Below are 17,149 nucleotides of genomic sequence, written 5' to 3'. Positions count from 1 at the left end.
CAGTTGACGCTTTATCTATACCGCGTGCGCTGGTTCAACTAGCTTAATTTAGTGAGGTGCCACGAGGCGCACGTGACCGCTAGCTCATCGCACAAAAAATTGTTTTGTAATACGACATCGATTGGCGCAAAATTGATTGATTTGCGATTATTTTGTAGAGGAAATAATATTTTATTTTTTAAATAAAAAGTACAGGTTTTATAAACAAAAAAAAAAAAATTTATAGTTTTTAGTGTGTTATCGTGGTGACTTCTTTACGACACATGCCGTATTAACAATACACCACCAGTCCGTAATATGGAACCAAATTACCGATACCACTACCACCAACGCCTGACTGACCTTCACCGTGCGGGCCCTCGTTAACTTTTTTTTTTCCTTCTTCCTCCTCTTCTTCTTTCTCGTCATTACTTATTCAACTGCTCTGAGGCACATTTGAGTCCCTGTTCAGTCTTCAACAGATTCTGTTATTTTAGATCAAATCATTATTGATAATTAACCTGTAGAGAATATCTCGACAAATTCAAATATTTGGCCTAATATCCCAGCATCTCTTACAAATAATTGTTAGTGCTCCTCAATTTTTCTTTCTATAGCCACTCCCCGCCCGCCACCAAGCACAACATCAAAAATTTATTCTGTTATAATAAAATACTAACGAATTTCTAACAGACAAATGGCCCCGGCTTTGAAGCCTGAGGACGACTATTCGCCTTCTGTCTTTCCCTACGCTCAGAATCCAGACCCGGAGAATAAGTCATGGGCTGGTGTCTTGCCAAAAAAACAAGGTCTTTATGATCCAGAATTTGAGAAGGATGCTTGCGGTGTGGGCTTTGTCTGCAACATCAAGGGTGTCACCTCTCATAAAATCGTCTCTGACGGTATGTGCTAATTTATTTTGCTTCGGCCGTTTTAAAATCATGGTGGCTAATTCTTCCCAAGCCAAGTCCCTTCTATGCAACATGACACATCGTGGTGCGGTCGGCTCCGATGCTCGTGATGGTGACGGTGCTGGTGTCATGACCTCAATCCCTCATAAATTCTTTGTCAAGGAATTCGAAGCTCCTACCGCATACAAGCTCCCATCGCTTGGTCTCTACGCCACCGGCAATTTGTTTTTCAAGTCGGACCCAGAGGTTCTTGCTGATTCTCGTACTATCTTTGAGAACATTGCAACTGAGCTCGGTCTCCGTGTTCTTGGCTGGCGTGCGGTTCCCCGAGACTCTTCTATTCTCGGACCCGCTGCTTTGTCGCGTGAGCCCATCATCTTGCAGCCTTTCGTCGTCCTGCGTTCGTTCTACGGCGATGAGAGCAACGCTCCCATCTCTGACGAGTCTGAGTTTGACACTAAGAGATTCGAGCGTCAACTTTATGTTCTTCGCAAACGCGCTACTCATACTATCGGTCTCCACAACTGGTTCTACATTTGCTCGCTTTCCAACAAGAACATTGTCTACAAGGGTCAGCTCGTTCCTGCCCAGGTTTACAACTACTACCATGATCTCCAAAACGTTGAGTTTGAAGCCCACTTCTGCCTCGTCCACTCTCGTTTCTCCACCAACACGTTCCCTTCATGGGACCGTGCTCAGCCTTTGCGATGGGCTGCTCACAATGGTGAAATCAACACTCTTCGCGGTAACAAGAACTGGATGCGTGCTCGTGAAGGTCTGATGAGATCTGACTTGTTTGGCGATGAGCTCGAAGATATGTACCCCATTATTGAAGAAGGCGGCTCTGATTCGGCTGCTTTCGACAACGTGCTCGAGCTGCTTACCATAAACGGTGTTCTTTCTCTTCCTGAGGCGGTTATGCTTATGGTTCCTGAAGCGTGGCAGACCAACCCCGACATGGATCCAAAGAAAGCTGCTTTTTACGAATGGGCTGCCTGTCTGATGGAGCCATGGGATGGTCCTGCACTTTTCACCTTTGCTGACGGAAGATACTGTGGTGCCAACCTCGACAGAAACGGTCTTCGTCCTTGCCGATTTTATGTTACTGACGATGATCGTATGATTTGTGCCTCCGAAGTCGGAACCATTATTGTTGAGTCTGAGAAGATTATTCAGAAAGGCCGTCTCCAGCCCGGTCGCATGTTGCTTGTCGACACGGTCGAAGGACGTATTGTTGACGACAAAGAACTTAAAAGCAGTGTTGCGTCCAGATTCGACTTTAAGAGCTGGATTCAGGGTAACTTGATCACTCTGCCTGCTATTCTTGACAAGGTTACATCCCAGCTTAACATTCAGCCAAAGATCTCTTATGAAGTTACTGTACAGTCTGATCCTCGTCTTCTTGCTTTTGGTTACACCTTTGAACAGGTTTCTCTTTTGCTTGCTCCTATGGCTGCTGATTCCAAGGAAGCTCTTGGTTCCATGGGTAACGATGGCCCTCTTGCGTGCTTGTCGCAAGCTCCTAAGCTCATGTACGACTACTTCCGTGAGCTTTTTGCTCAGGTTACAAATCCTCCTATCGATCCTATCCGTGAGGCTATTGTCATGTCGCTTGACTGTTACGTTGGACCTCAGGGCAATGTTTTGGAGATGAGGCCGTCGCAGACTAACAGACTGCTGTTGCACTCGCCCATCTTGACGCTTCCTGATATGGCTGCTGTCAAGAACATCTCGCGTGCTTTCCCTGCCTGGTCTGTTCACATTGTTGATATTACTTTTGACAGATCGGAGGGACTTCTTGGATACGAGAGAGCTGTTGAGCGTATCTGTGCCGAGGCCGCCGAGTCTATTGAGAAGAACAACCAGATTATCATTTTGTCTGACCGCAACGCCAGCGCAACTCGTGTCCCTGTGTCAGCGTTGATTGCTTGCGGTGCTGTCCATCATCACTTGGTTAAGTCGAAGATTAGATCTAAGGTTGCGTTGATGGTTGAGACTGCGGAGGCTCGTGAAGTTCACCATGTTTGTGTCCTTCTTGGTTATGGTGCTGATGCTGTATCGCCATACCTGGCTTTCGAGACGCTCTTGAGAATGAACCATGAGGGTTTGTTGCGCAAGGAATTGACTGATGAGGAAGTCATTGACAACTATGTTCATTCGGTTGATAATGGTATCTTGAAGGTTATGAGTAAGATGGGTATCTCTACACTTCAGTCCTACAAAGGTGCTCAGATCTTTGAGGCTCTTGGTGTCGATAATTCGGTCGTCGACAAGTGCTTCGTTGGTACCGCCACTCGTATCAGAGGTATTACTTTTGAATATATCGCCCAAGACGCGTTTGCTCTCCACGAACGTGGTTTCCCTTCGCGTGACGTCATTCGTCCTGAAGGTCTTCCCGAATCTGGCGAGTACCATTACCGTGATGGTGGTGATGCTCACATTAATGACCCGGTGTCTATTGCCAACATTCAGGATGCAGTTCGCACCAAGAACGACAAGTCGTACGAAGCTTATTCCAAGGCTGAATACGAACAGATCAAAAACTGCACCCTCCGTGGTCTTTTGGATTTTGACTACGAGGCTTCTACTCCTGTCCCAATTGACCAGGTTGAGCCATGGACCGAAATTGTGCGTCGATTCGTTACTGGTGCGATGTCTTACGGTTCCATCTCGATGGAAGCTCATTCTACACTTGCGCTTGCTATGAACAGACTTGGTGGAAAGTCGAACACTGGTGAGGGCGGTGAGGATGCTGAGCGTTCAAACGCGCTGCCTAACGGTGACACTATGCGGTCTGCCATCAAGCAGGTTGCTTCTGGTCGTTTCGGTGTTACATCTTTCTATCTTTCTGATGCCGATGAGCTCCAGATTAAGATGGCTCAAGGTGCCAAGCCAGGAGAGGGTGGTGAACTCCCCGGATACAAGGTTTCAGATTCTATTGCTAAGACCCGCCACTCTACTCCAGGTGTTGGTTTGATTTCTCCTCCCCCTCATCACGACATTTACTCTATTGAGGATCTGAAGCAATTGATTTACGATCTCAAGTGCTCTAACCCTCGTGCCCGTGTTTCGGTCAAGTTGGTGTCTGAGGTCGGTGTTGGTATCGTTGCTTCCGGTGTTGCCAAGGCCAAGGCCGATCACATTTTGGTGTCTGGTCACGATGGTGGTACTGGTGCTGCCCGATGGACTGGTATCAAGTATGCCGGTTTGCCATGGGAGTTGGGTCTTGCTGAAACTCACCAAACTTTGGTTTTGAACGATCTCCGCGGACGAGTTATCGTTCAGACTGATGGTCAGCTCAGAACCGGCCGTGACATTGCTATTGCTTGTTTGCTCGGAGCTGAAGAGTGGGGTTTCGCTACCACTCCTTTAATTGCTATGGGATGTATCATGATGCGTAAGTGCCATCTCAACACTTGCCCGGTCGGTATCGCCACACAGGATCCTGAGCTGAGGAAGAAATTTGTCGGCACTCCTGAGCATGTCATCAACTTCTTCTACTACATTGCCAACGAACTTAGAGACATCATGGCCAAGCTCGGATTCCGTACCATTGACGAGATGGTTGGTCGTGCCGAGAAGTTGAAGGTCCGCGAGGATTTGCGAACCACCAAGACTGCTAACATTGATCTTTCACCATTGCTTACTCCTGCGCATGCGCTCCGCCCAGGTGTTGCTACTCGTAATGTTCGCAAGCAGGATCACCATTTGTATGACAGACTTGACAACAAACTTATTGACGAGGCTGAAATCACACTTGAGAAGGGTCTTCCATCGCAGGTTGAGTGCGAGATTGTTAACACTGACCGTGCGCTTGGCGCTACTTTGTCGTACAGAGTTTCGCGCAAGTTTGGCGAGCAGGGACTGCCTACTGACACTATTCACGTCAATGTCAAGGGCTCTGCTGGCCAGTCATTCGGTGCTTTCTTGGCTCCTGGTATCACTTTGGAGCTGGAAGGTGACGCTAACGATTACGTTGGTAAGTCACTGTCTGGCGGTCGTCTTGTGATTTATCCTCCCAAGAACTCCGTCTTCAAGCCTGAAGAGAATATTTTGATTGGTAACGTATGCTTGTACGGTGCCACGTTGGGTACTTGCTTTTTCCGTGGTGTCGCTGCTGAGCGTTTTGCTGTCCGAAACTCTGGCGCCATCGCTGTTGTTGAAGGTACTGGTGATCACGGTTGCGAGTACATGACCGGTGGCCGTGTTGTTGTTTTGGGAACAACTGGTCGCAACTTTGCCGCTGGTATGTCCGGTGGTATTGCTTACGTTCTTGACGTTGCCCAGACATTTGAGGACAAGGTTAACATGGAGCTTGTCGAGCTCTCGCAGGTTACCGAGCCTGCTGAGGTTGCGTTTTTGCGTGGCTTGATTGAGGATCACAGACACTTCACTGGATCAACCATTGCCGACCGAGTCTTGAACGATTTTAACCGTTTCTTACCTCGATTCGTCAAGGTTCTTCCACTCGACTACAAGGCTGTTCTTGAGGCTGAGGCCGCGAAGAAGGCTGCTGCCAAGAAGTCCGAGAACGTTCTTCAGACTCTTGGTTTGACTCCGTCTGCGTCTCCCGCACCGCAGGTTGCTGCTCACGAGCCTAAGCTTCAGGATCTTGAGGATGCTATTGTTGACGACAATGCTGAGAAGCGCAAGGCTAACACTGTTTTGGCTTTGGACAAGACTAAGGGTTTCATGAAGTACAAGAGAAGGTCTGAGAAGTACCGGAATCCTAAGACTCGTGTCAAGGATTGGGCTGAGCTCAACACGCGATTATCTGCTGATGAGTTAAAGTTCCAGACTGCACGGTGCATGGACTGTGGTGTTCCATTCTGTCAGTCTGATACTGGTTGCCCCATTTCTAACATTATTCCCAAGTGGAACGAGCTAGTGTTCAAGGGACAGTGGCAGGATGCTCTGAACAGGCTGCTGATGACCAACAATTTCCCTGAATTTACTGGTCGTGTGTGCCCTGCTCCTTGTGAAGGTGCTTGTGTTCTTGGAATCAACGAGGACCCGGTTGGAATCAAGTCTGTCGAGGCTGCTATCATTGACCGCGGTTTCGAGATGGGCTGGATTGTTCCTCGCATTCCTCACCATCGCTCTGGCAAGAATGTTGCCATTGTTGGCTCTGGCCCGTCCGGTCTTGCCGCCGCTGATCAGCTCAACCGTGCCGGCCACAACGTCACTGTCTACGAGCGTGCTGATCGTCTTGGTGGTCTCTTGATGTACGGTATTCCAAACATGAAGCTTGACAAGAAGATTGTCAAGCGCCGTACTGACCTGCTCGCTGCGGAGGGCATTAACTTCATTACTGGATGCACCATTGGCAAGGACGTGACTGTTGACCAGCTTCGCAAGGACAACGACGCCGTTGTTTTGTCCGTTGGATCCACTATCCCGCGTGACTTGAACATTCCAAACCGCAATCTGAACAACATCATGTTCGCGATGCAGTTGTTGACCATGAACACCTCAGGATTGCTGAACGGCGACATGTCTTCCGTCGAGGAATTGATCAAGGGTAAGAACGTTGTCGTCATTGGTGGTGGCGATACCGGCAACGATTGTATCGGTACATCTGTCCGCCACGGAGCCAAGTCTGTTGTCAATTTTGAGCTGCTCCCACAGCCACCGGCCGCTCGTGCAAACGACAACCCATGGCCCCAATGGCCTCGCATTTTCCGTGTTGATTACGGTCACTCGGAGGTTACTGCTCACTACGGCAAAGATCCGAGAGAGTATTGCATTATGTCGAAGGAGTTTGTGTCTGATGGAGAAGGCAATGTCAAGGTATGTTTAACTTCTTCAAGTTTCTAAGAATTTTTCTAACGGCGTCTACAGGGCATCCACACTGTCCGTGTCGAGTGGAAGCGCACTGAGTCTGGTGGCTGGCAAATGTCCCAGGTCCCTGGCTCCGAGCAGTTCTTTGCAGCTGACCTTGTTTTGCTGTCAATGGGTTTCGTCGGACCGGATGCTCAGAACCTTGAAGTCAAGCGCGACGGACGTGGTACGATCGAGACCGTCAAGCACGGCGCGTCCATGTACGAAGTCGACGACGGTCTTTTCGCCGCCGGCGACTGCCGCCGTGGCCAGTCGCTCATCGTCTGGGGTATCCAGGAAGGTCGCCAGTGCGCTCGCGCGGTGGACCAGTACCTCATGCACTCGACCAGGTTGCCTGCGAATGGTAGTATTGAGAAGCGCGACTACTTGCTGCTAAACGGGTTGGAGAAGAAGACCAATGGCATCGCGGCTGTAGTTGAGGCTGTGGCGTGAAGAAGAAAATCAAATGAATATGCTTTTTTGATGTCTTGTAATTTTTGATGTAGAGTTTATTTTTTTGTTGTCAGTCTTTTTGGTTTTAAGAAAAATGCAATGTTATATTACTAAACAAGAATTATGCACAAGTTTATTATACTATCCAAACCCAATTCTATATACAAAATTTATGACCGTCTTCTTCTAGCTGCAGGATATAATCCAATCCCATCATACTCCTCAGTCTGCTCTTCAACCGTTTCTGCCTCTACTTCTTCTTTCAATGTTTCGGTCAGCTGTTGTAAATCCGTGATTGGCGCACTGCACGCATGATTCTCGCACACGTACACTGTGACCTGACTCTGACTGTCCTTTTCTCTAGCATGTGAACTAATCAGCGTTCCGTATAACTCGTTCTCACTCTGCAGCCATTCCTGGGCAATTCTGGATTCCTCGTCTACCGGCTTGACCCGGAGCTGCACAACGGTCGTGTTAGGCAGCAGAGCGGCCCTGGCCGCGGCCACGTACTGGTCCACGACATCTTCGTCGGCTTGAGCCGCTACCACGAGCACGACCGTCCGCATGCCGGTAGCGGTCGCGACGACGGAAGAAAGCATGCCGCAGTACATGAACGGCTGGGCCGCAATGTCTTTGGCGAAGCACTCGAGAGTCCGGATCGCTTTGTCGTCGTACGTCCTGTCGTCTAGAATTGCAGACAGCCGGAGCAGGTTCGACACCGACACGGCGTTTGCGGACGGTTCGACAGTGTCGGTACCGCTTTTGATACGAAGGATTAAGTTCTGTGAGGCGGAACTGCTGGCGGAGAAGAACCCACCGTCGATCGGGTCGTAAAAGCCTGCAATCTGCGAATCTTGTAGCTCGCGAGCCCACTGCAAGTACTCGACGTCAAACGTGGCCTCGTACAGGTCGATCAGACCTGAAATCAGGTACGCATAGTCTTCGCACATGCCTGGTGTCGAGCTGCTGCCTTCGAAATGCACACGGTACAGTTGCCGCGTCTCGGGATCGTACATGTTCGAGTCAACGAACCGGGCCGTTCTTATTGCAGACTGCAACCACTCGGACGCGACTTCATGGTTCGTGCTAGCGAACGCGGCTGCCGCGCGGGCAAGCGCACCAATTGCGAGCCCGTTCCAACCTGCGACAATCTTGTTGTCCACGCTCGGTCTCATCCGATGGGTTTCTCTATATGACCCGAGCTTGTCCCTAGACTCGGCCAGCACACCGCGGATGTGTTCTTCCGACCTGCCAAAAACCGACGCGAGTTCGGGAACTTCCATCGCAACCGAAAGCACGTTGCGGTGCTGCAGCTCGTTGTGAATGTCGAGTTCGGCATCAACGTTGCCGTATTCTGACACGTTCCAGTGCGCGGCAGCGATGTCGCCTGAAACTCGGTCGAGCGCGTCGAAGAATTCAGCGTACGTCCAGACGTAGTACGCGCCCTCGTGATGGGTAAACATACCATCGGAAGACATCGAGTCGGCGTCTTCGGCTGAATAGAAGCCACCGTCAGGGTTGGTTAGCGGACCGGCGGTCAAATACGTTGCAATATCGTAGACGCACTCGCGTACAGTGTCGGACTTGCTGATGAGATATGCGTCAACATACGCGTTCAGTAACAATGCCTGATCGTAGAGCATCTTCTCGAAATGCGGTAAACTCCAGTCTGCCGTGACTGAATACCGAGCAAACCCGTTTCCAATCAAATCATGAATCCCACCTGATGCGATCTTTTCCAAAGTCTCGACAGCCATGGCCCTACCAGTAAGCTCATTTCCCAGATCGACTTTCTCGTATTCTTGCAGATGACCGTTCATGCGAATGAGAAAGCTGAGGATCGTAGGCTGTGGGAATTTTGGTGCGTCACCAAAGCCACCGTTAGATCTATCGTATTTATGAGAAAAGTACTCGTAAGCGTGATGCAGTGTGTCGGGAAACAATGGTGCTATATCAGAGTTGTTCTTTGTCTCCACAAACTCCTTCAGTTGCCTGACTGCTTCAGATCCAGCATGCCTGCATTTCTTCTCATCTTCAACCCAGTACTTATGTATCCGATTCAAAACGTCCTTGAAATCTGGTCCTGAAGGCTTCACCTTTTGATTTGTCTTGAGTGATATTTCCTCCCAAGGACCAGGCCAGTATGTGCCTCCAAAGATAGGTTCGAGAGTGTCCGGAGTCAGAAACAGGTTCAGAGGCCAACCACCACGACCTCCACTGATTGCTTGAAGATACATCATATATACCGAGTCCAGATCTGGCCGTTCCTCTCTGTCGACTTTGATTGGGATGAAGTGATCGTTGAGTAGAGCAGCGATAGTTGGTGAAGTAAAAGATTCATCGTTCATTACGTGACACCAATGACAAGTATGATATCCGATTGACAGGAAGATTGGTTTGTTTTCTTCTTTTGCACGAGTTAATGTCAATTCATTCCATTGTTGCCATGCCACCGGATTGTCCTGGTGAGCTTGTAAGTAAGGACTTTGAGCATTTGCCAGGGTATTAACCAAAGGCATTCCAATATATTCTGACTGCGAATACAGTTGATCTACTGAAGATGACTTTGTTTGTGAATTTAGATGAGGATAGCCTAAAGGGACTTCTCTAGCACCAATTACGGTTGAATTAGACAACTGACGACGCATATAAGAGTAAAGCGTTTGATGATGAGTCCGATGACAGCGAGATCCAATAGGGTGGAGCGAATTGAATGATCTGAATATTTTAATTCGAGACAGAGACATGACTTGACGTGATGTTAGAACTCGCACGAGTGGGGAATCAATGTAGATGTTTGAATTCGAAAAAGTCTAAGTTGCGTTGAATTTGACGTCATTTTTCGATCGACGAAGGGCAATTTACCATTTTACTTGAAATAAGAAAATGAAACTTAAACAGGTTTAAAGAATATAGACAATTCGCTATTGAAATGAGTGGCAGAGTCGAAATCACACAAAAAAATCCGTCGTGTCCGAATGTTCAGTTGAAAGTGTGGCAGGTTCAAAATACAGCAGATATCGGCGACCCTTAAAGTCGTGTTTTGTCTGTTATAGGGGGGAATATACCACTTAATGAGTTGGATGTGACTGTATTTTGACCATTATCTGCCATTTGTAACCATTCGATGATTAGTGAGATGTCTGAACAGTCATTAAAGCATAATGTTGATAACGGTAACCTAACTGTGTCTGTAGTATATGCGTGTCGATGTTTAGGTATGTACTTGAACGCCATGTTATGAACATTGCGTCTGTGAAGAAACGTCGTCCTTTGTCTCTGCGTCTGTTGATTTGCGCTATCTGTGCCGCCTGTCACGTTGCTCGTGTTCCTCACATCGTACATCACGCCCTCCCTACCACAGTCACCAGCACAGTCACGTGTATACACACCATGTCCATCCCCACACACCCGATCAGACCATATCACAGCATGACATTCCTCTCTTAACTTCAATCGAGCCATTCTATTCGTCCGTCCATGTTTCGGTCGCCGCTCACCTTGCCGCGTTGACGTATCAATCCGCCACACGTGTCGCTTTAAACAAACAGTACTTTTTCTATCTCGCGCTGAAGGTTGCCAACCTGGCCGGAGACACGACTGACGCGTTCCGACAAGATGTTTGCACATACCTTTCCAGACAACAATTTTATTCACAGAATTCAATTTTTTAGTATTAGCAAACAGAGTATATACAGATGAACAGTGAAAATCTTGTTTTTGCACTCAAGTCATGTACTACTGAACGGTATTTGTACTATTTGTATTAATCAAGACGCGATTTGGACATGCTTGTCTGTTTACTTCTTACTGCATTGATCTATGAATAAGGGTTTAGTATTGCAAAATTGACTTTTACAGAGAACTCTAAATTCTTGTGTTTTACTGGCTCATTAGCTGTTTCAACCCTTGCCCTGATATAAGTTTTTGACGGACTGTCCCGGGGCAGAACAGACTGAACTCTTCGTTTACTTCTTTGGTCCAAGAAATTCTGAGTTAAAAGAGACTTTTACATTAAAATAATGACTTTCTGGAAAGAAGCTGGTTTGACGTGAGTTTTATTCGCAGTAGTTTTTGTCGTACGAGTTGAGTCTTTGATTCTGGTGATGAATGAAGTCAAAGCATGAACTTGGATTTAAACAGACAGATCAGACATGACAAATGCTGACGAAGAGTTGAATATTGAGCTGATTGAAAATAGTTACAACAAGTACGCTGCCATCGCGGCTCGTGCCACTAGACGGGCATTGAAGGAGGATCTCCGTATTCGTGCTGAGCGACGTGAAGCTACCGATATTCGTCCATACAGATGGGAGGATGGAAAGCGTATGGTTGCTATGTTATAGCGTATTATATGAGCTGCTAATAGTCCAAATAGAGGGTGAATACAAGGAGGAAGCAAAGAAATAAAAAAATAGAGAGCGCTGACGAATGAAGTATCGGAAATTTTCCTGGAATTGATTAGAAAGGCTCAAATAAAGCCAGCATTCGATTAAATAATAAAATAATCTTTCTTAAAGAAGTTTCGTGGATGGCATGACGATAATCAGACGGTTCTTCATGTAATAGTCATGTGTATTATGTCATGAAGTGTAGATTGTAAAGTAAACCGACATAGATTGTCAATTGTCGTTTATCAAATTCATTGAATTGACCCCTTTAATCGTGTTGGGTGTTCATGAATTTAGCTCTTTTATCAGCATCACAGGCAAAGAGGCATACACACAGGCAAGGCAAGAGCACAGGCAGGCACAATGGCCAGCGTGGAAACAGACACAAAGTTACTATCACGACTGTCAATAGATAGACCTCCAGTTGAAATCCCTCCAGTCGCACCAAACTATGTCGATGTCACAGATCTGTTTCGTGCAGAAGCGCAAAGTGAGTGGTCCAATGATCAGTTGATTACATTTAGCTCACAACTCAATTAGAGATCCAGCCATCGGAACTGGTCATGATGGAGACTTTTGAATTAGTGAATTCAATCAACGCGCTCGAGGTCAGTGTTTAGACAATAGTGAAGACAGAGACGGCTGATCTGGATAGATTATGGACGCAAAGATGGACACTGGGTTGCTGGATTTACAATCTCAAGACTGGGAGTTCGATGCAAGAGCCAACAGAACGGCAGAGCAAATAATTGGGATCATGGACGAGTTGTTTTGTATGCAGGTATTCAAATCTACGACGGGTCTATATGTATCGTGAAACTCACAACTGCAAGATGTCATGGCACACAGGCGGTGCACTCTGTCAATCAGTCTTCACGTGCTTATACGTCGAACAAGCGCTTACAAACTACAACGGCACAATTGCAAGTGCCCATTTCGGCACAAGCGCTACAGACTTGCCCGAACTCGACTGGACAATGCACGAGAATGTGTTTGTGCACTCCACTCTCAGAGCATACGTTATCGCGATTGTCAAGGCGTGCGACTTTGTAAACAAACGATTGCCGTGTAATGAAATCATGGCGGTATGTTGGATAGATGTGTGATGGCTTTAAGTAACACGGTTTAGGATGAGGATATTGTCATGCAAACGTATGGTCTAGATATGCTGCAATTTGTGAACGCCGAAGACACGTGCACGTTATTGGATAATGCAATAGAAGATTTAGCTCGACTAAAGGCAGAAGCCAAGTCAGCAGCCGAAAAAACTTGCATAGATGCACTGGACACTCGATTACAATTCTGCAAAATGCAAGTTCAAGCACTGGACGCTGCTGACGATACTCCGGAGCGCCAGAATGAACTGCTAAGTGAGTTTCCGAATTTGCTAGTACGGATAATAGAAACCCATGCATTAGCCGTCCCTGTGCCGTCTGCGTTCAGCATCGCGATCCAAGGCAGACTCGAGTGCGGCATGCCACCGCGTCCCATGGCCAAGATCAACTTCAGTGATGCGATCACGACCTGTCGGAGTCTGTTTGACGGCATACTCGACGTGCTAAAAATTCAAAAATATGACTCTATTGGCGAAATCATAGTCTACTTCGAGCGGTTCGCCATGCGCAGGCCGACCGAGTTGCCATATGTGCGGTGCCAGCTGTTCAAACGGTTTTTGGTAGGCGGCGAGGTTGTCGGTCAGCATCCTCTACGCGAACTGACGGAGGCAGATATTGTTGACATAAGTTGCCCGCTTCCGGCCTTGTTTGCGATTCCGATGGATCACATTTGCCGGCCTGATTTCGACGAATTCATGAACCGGGCCACGGGCTGTTTGCAGACGTACATGTCGGTGCTATGTCGAAATAAGTCACGGTTGCGACAAGGTCTGTGCCGGGCTTTATTAGACTGGGATTCACTGCAGGTTGATAGCGAGAATTTGGAGTCCAGGCCGGAAATGATTGAGTTCTCGCCAATGATATCTGCCGGTCCGGACGGCGGCGAGTACATGCAATCGCTACCGTTGTCATCGTGGGTGTACACGCGGAAACTGCAAATTATGCTGCAGATTGTTTATACGGGATTCGAGCTGGATATATATCGGTTAGAAGAATGGTCGGTTGTGTACGGCCACGCGATCTATCTCTTGCAGGCATACTCGTCTCATTTGCAGCGAACGTACGCCGCGGTCGAAGCGACTGTGTCTGCGAGCAAGAACAGTGGGAGTAAAGCGAAGAAGTCGAAACGGCGCAAAAACGCTGACGCTTCGGGACCAAGACCGGACCTTGAAGCTGCGAGCAAGTCGTTTGCGTGGTGCGACTCGATGATGATGCTCGCGAAGGTGTACCGCAAACTAAGCCAAGGGTACGTATCTATTGCCAAAGCACTCGTTGCTGGTGGCGTACTGCGTGAGTTTGGCGTCACCCGGTTGTCTGAGTCGGGCGGACAGGATTATTCGAGCGGCGAGCTGATGTACAAGTTGCGCATGAAACCGTACAGCACGATTGGTGTTCCAGAAGTACTTTCATATGCGTCATTTGTGCGGATGAATAACGTCGAGGGCTTGAAGGTATAAATCTTCATTTTGATTATGTAGTGAGAGGTTAACTGGGTAGGTGGAAGAATTACTAGGATCTGCGCAAGTTGCGATTCAGGATGCGCGTTGCTTGATTGACACAATGAGCAAACAAGAGCAAGTCAACGCCGGTCTGGTTCAATACGAAAACACGCAGGTACGTTTTATTTCAAACATGACAGAATGACGAAACTAACAAGCACAGGCACTCCAACAGCTGACACGGTCATGCATCGGGACCGGAGTCGCAATCTCAATGCTGCAGCGACTAAAACTGCAAGAGTCTTCAAAGACCGAGAATCAGACCCGGATTAAAATTACGATACAGAAAGACAAGTTTCATCCGTATTTTCCGGTGCTGTCTGTTTTGGAAAGGAAGTAATTGTAACATAGAATAGAAAAAAGTAAATAATTGGCCATACTCGAGGAGGACGTAGTACGTCTGCCCCTGAAACCTTAATCGCATTTGGCGAAACGTCGCGAGTTCGAATTTCTTGAAAGCGACAAATTTGGAACTGAATATCGATTCTGCAATGGCGTCAAATGGCACAGAAATGGCGCCAATTGCCCCAATTACTGCTCAGATTTCAGTTCCACCCTACACTTTATTCTGCCACATCACCATCTTCCCGAAATCAGCAACCGCCAACGCGATCATTTCACAGCCGGTGGTCGTGAACGTGACGACGACGGAATCTGGCGCGTCGCCGCTTTCTGCACTGGTATATGCGATTCCGCGCCCGACCGGTCCGGCACTGACGTCGACTCTGTTTGGCGGGATGACGAGTGAGTCCCAGGAGTCGCTTGAGTTTGCGACCAGACTTGCGCGGTACGCGGCGAAAAAAACAAGTAGGCCGGTGTATGCTGGTGCTACTGTTGGCGGGTTCTTGCCTCAAGTTGAGGCAGTGGAGAAGGTTACGGCTGTGATTGAGCAAAGTGTTGTCTGAGCCAGGTTGTGTACGAATAAAAGTGGCAGAATGTGTATGAATAGTAATATAATGTACATAAGACTACATGTCTCTAAAAATTACAACGAGCCGGTCGAGACGCATGATTTGGGCAATGTATCGCATCTCGACAGCTCTGACCCTGCTGATTTCTTCGCGCTCTGCGTGCGACAGCATTGCGGCCTCATTCTTCGTAACATCGTCTCGCATGAGCTTGTTCACAATCTCTGGATGCCGGCCGCGTTCTTCAAGGACACGGGAATAACATTTGGACATGGTCTTAATGACGGCTTGGACCATGAGGGAGTATGCTGATTTTGGTTTGTGGAACCAGAGGTAGTATGTCCTGCTAGGTGCACGGTCTGTGCCTTTCGGGACTTCTTGTAGGTCGAGACATCCAATCTCGTGCAAAGCTGTCAAATGGGCTCTAATGTCTTTTGGCGGAAGAAGCGCAATTTCGGCCAGTTGCTTTTCGTCGATCCGGCCTTTGTCGCGGACGATGCGTAGTAATCTGCATGCGACTGCGCCCTGTTTCTGTGTGATTAATGCATCGTACTCGATTTCCTGAATGCGTTCTGTCAAGGTTTCGAAATCAATTATCCATTCTCCTCCGCCTTTGTTGCCTGTCTTTGTGAGAAACGGTAATTTCGGATTGCACGACAGCAAGCCGAGATGGAAATTGAGTTGCTCGACACGAGATCCTGCGCCGTCGGCATGTTCGTGTTCGTCATCATCATCGCCGTCATCTTTTTCATCATTGTGAGCATCTTTATCTTCGCCACTCTCTTCGTTGTCGCTGTGAGACCGTTTGACGCGTTTGTTTGACTGTTTGGACGATGACGAGCGCGACCGTTTCTTGCTTGGGAGTGCGATTGCACTTGCAAGATCAACGTCAGCAGCTATAGTGCGCAAGACTTCTAGGGAAGAAACAGTGACAACTGGCGTGTTAGTACATGCGAGTCATTAGTCTGTAGAATTCATACCTCTGTCTGATTCTTCTCTGCATCGATATAGTCTTGGGTTCATGCAAGCCAGTACGTGACTGTAGACCACGGCAGTCAAGTTACCGATCCGTTTTGCCACGTACTTGACAAAGATATCAGATCTGAGCTGGACTACGAACTTCTCATAGTTTAAGGTCAAGACGGCAGACTCGTTGACTGTTTTCGCCTTTGTGAGATCGGTCGCGTCACCTTTCGCAGCAATCAGTCCGTCGTTAACGTCGTCGTGTATCCGAGTCAGCGCAAGATATTCTTCCCTCGCTTCAGCATGAGCCTGAGCCTCACGCTTTGATTGAGAGATAGTACGGCCTGTTGGAATCATGCTTAGTCTGCGCTTGAAAATACGCATATAGAGATCAGATGACGGGTGAAATTCATGGGCAGACAGAGTGGAGATTAACTTCGACTGCAACAGAATAGTGACTGCGTCTCTCGCTTCGTCAATTTTGTCTTCAGGCTGAACAGTCAAGTAGTCAGATGCCTTGATGTGGCCGTACAATAACAGATTCCGGATTACTTCAGGAGCTTCTTCAAACTCAGGAAACTGCTGACCGACAAATGTCACGAGCATGCCTGACCTGACCATGTTGTACATTGTTTGAGCAGACGCAAGATATGATGTCTGTTCATGTTCAGTTGAGTTGTCTACCCAGAACAGCACGAATCTATTTTGAATTAAAGGTATTAAGGCGCGTTGAATTGTAGACGGAGGTAGTTTTGAGTAACGCGCTATCATTGGTAATGAAAGTCTGCCATATTTAACCAGAGTGTCTATTACAGTCTATATATTAGTACTTTGTATATCAGATCAGATCAGGATAGTGGTTAACATACAGCTGTCAAGTCGCCATAGAAGTTTCTTATTAAAAGTACAACTAGTTCTGACTCGTACTTAACTATCAGTATTCTATACTACATTATATAATGTCTATTTACCTGTGACATAGTGTATATTATGTAATATTTGATGTTTGAATGGCCAAAAAAAAAAGAAATTCGTTCGCACAAAAGCTGTGCGGCTCAAAATGCATTTTACCAAAACGCATTTTACAAAAAACTCATTTCCAGCACTAAC

At 47.5% G+C, this 17,149-nt stretch overlaps 6 protein-coding genes across 6 annotated transcripts; 4 read left to right on the top strand and 2 right to left on the bottom strand.

Annotated features, from left to right (window-relative positions):
- Nucleotides 1-403: 403 nt before the first annotated feature.
- On the top strand, nt 404-7,299 carry V1512DRAFT_262194 (uncharacterized protein). Its single transcript, XM_066916222.1, has 4 exons — nt 404-566; nt 673-881; nt 943-6,680; nt 6,732-7,299. The coding sequence occupies exons 2-4, from the start codon at nt 677-679 to the stop codon at nt 7,161-7,163; spliced, it is 6,375 nt and encodes a 2,124-aa protein (XP_066771930.1). The 5' UTR covers nt 404-566; nt 673-676; the 3' UTR covers nt 7,164-7,299.
- Nucleotides 7,247-9,950, bottom strand: V1512DRAFT_262193 (uncharacterized protein). The gene has a single exon (XM_066916221.1). It carries the CDS (start codon nt 9,908-9,910, stop codon nt 7,334-7,336), a length of 2,577 nt encoding a protein of 858 aa, XP_066771929.1. The 5' UTR covers nt 9,911-9,950; the 3' UTR covers nt 7,247-7,333.
- A 1,367-nt stretch (nt 9,951-11,317) lies between these two features.
- V1512DRAFT_247465 (uncharacterized protein) lies at nt 11,318-11,573 on the top strand (the record flags this gene model as incomplete). The annotated part of the gene is made up of 2 exons (XM_066914488.1): nt 11,318-11,489; nt 11,542-11,573. The coding sequence occupies 2 exons, from the start codon at nt 11,318-11,320 to the stop codon at nt 11,571-11,573; spliced, it is 204 nt and encodes a 67-aa protein (XP_066771928.1).
- A 185-nt stretch (nt 11,574-11,758) lies between these two features.
- On the top strand, nt 11,759-14,547 carry V1512DRAFT_262185 (Mak10 subunit, NatC N-terminal acetyltransferase-domain-containing protein). The gene is made up of 7 exons (XM_066916220.1): nt 11,759-12,044; nt 12,095-12,162; nt 12,210-12,335; nt 12,388-12,639; nt 12,684-14,120; nt 14,167-14,283; nt 14,332-14,547. Exons 1-7 carry the CDS (start codon nt 11,918-11,920, stop codon nt 14,506-14,508), a joined length of 2,304 nt encoding a protein of 767 aa, XP_066771927.1. The 5' UTR covers nt 11,759-11,917; the 3' UTR covers nt 14,509-14,547.
- Nucleotides 14,548-14,580: 33 nt separating this feature from the next.
- V1512DRAFT_262181 (uncharacterized protein) lies at nt 14,581-15,139 on the top strand. Its single transcript, XM_066916219.1, has one exon. It carries the CDS (start codon nt 14,660-14,662, stop codon nt 15,071-15,073), a length of 414 nt encoding a protein of 137 aa, XP_066771926.1. The 5' UTR covers nt 14,581-14,659; the 3' UTR covers nt 15,074-15,139.
- Nucleotides 15,093-17,040, bottom strand: V1512DRAFT_262180 (RNA polymerase III subunit RPC82-domain-containing protein). Its single transcript, XM_066916218.1, has 4 exons — nt 17,011-17,040; nt 16,909-16,965; nt 16,057-16,855; nt 15,093-16,011 (listed from the first exon to the last, which is right to left on the bottom strand). The coding sequence occupies exons 1-4, from the start codon at nt 17,017-17,019 to the stop codon at nt 15,137-15,139; spliced, it is 1,740 nt and encodes a 579-aa protein (XP_066771925.1). The 5' UTR covers nt 17,020-17,040; the 3' UTR covers nt 15,093-15,136.
- Nucleotides 17,041-17,149: the final 109 nt, after the last annotated feature.

The sequence above is a fragment of the Lipomyces arxii genome (assembly GCF_038497795.1).
Source record: "Lipomyces arxii strain Phaff 12-163 unplaced genomic scaffold V1512scaffold_6, whole genome shotgun sequence".
Lineage (NCBI taxonomy): Eukaryota > Fungi > Ascomycota > Lipomycetes > Lipomycetales > Lipomycetaceae > Lipomyces > Lipomyces arxii.
This window is presented reverse-complemented; position numbering and strand designations above follow the sequence as displayed.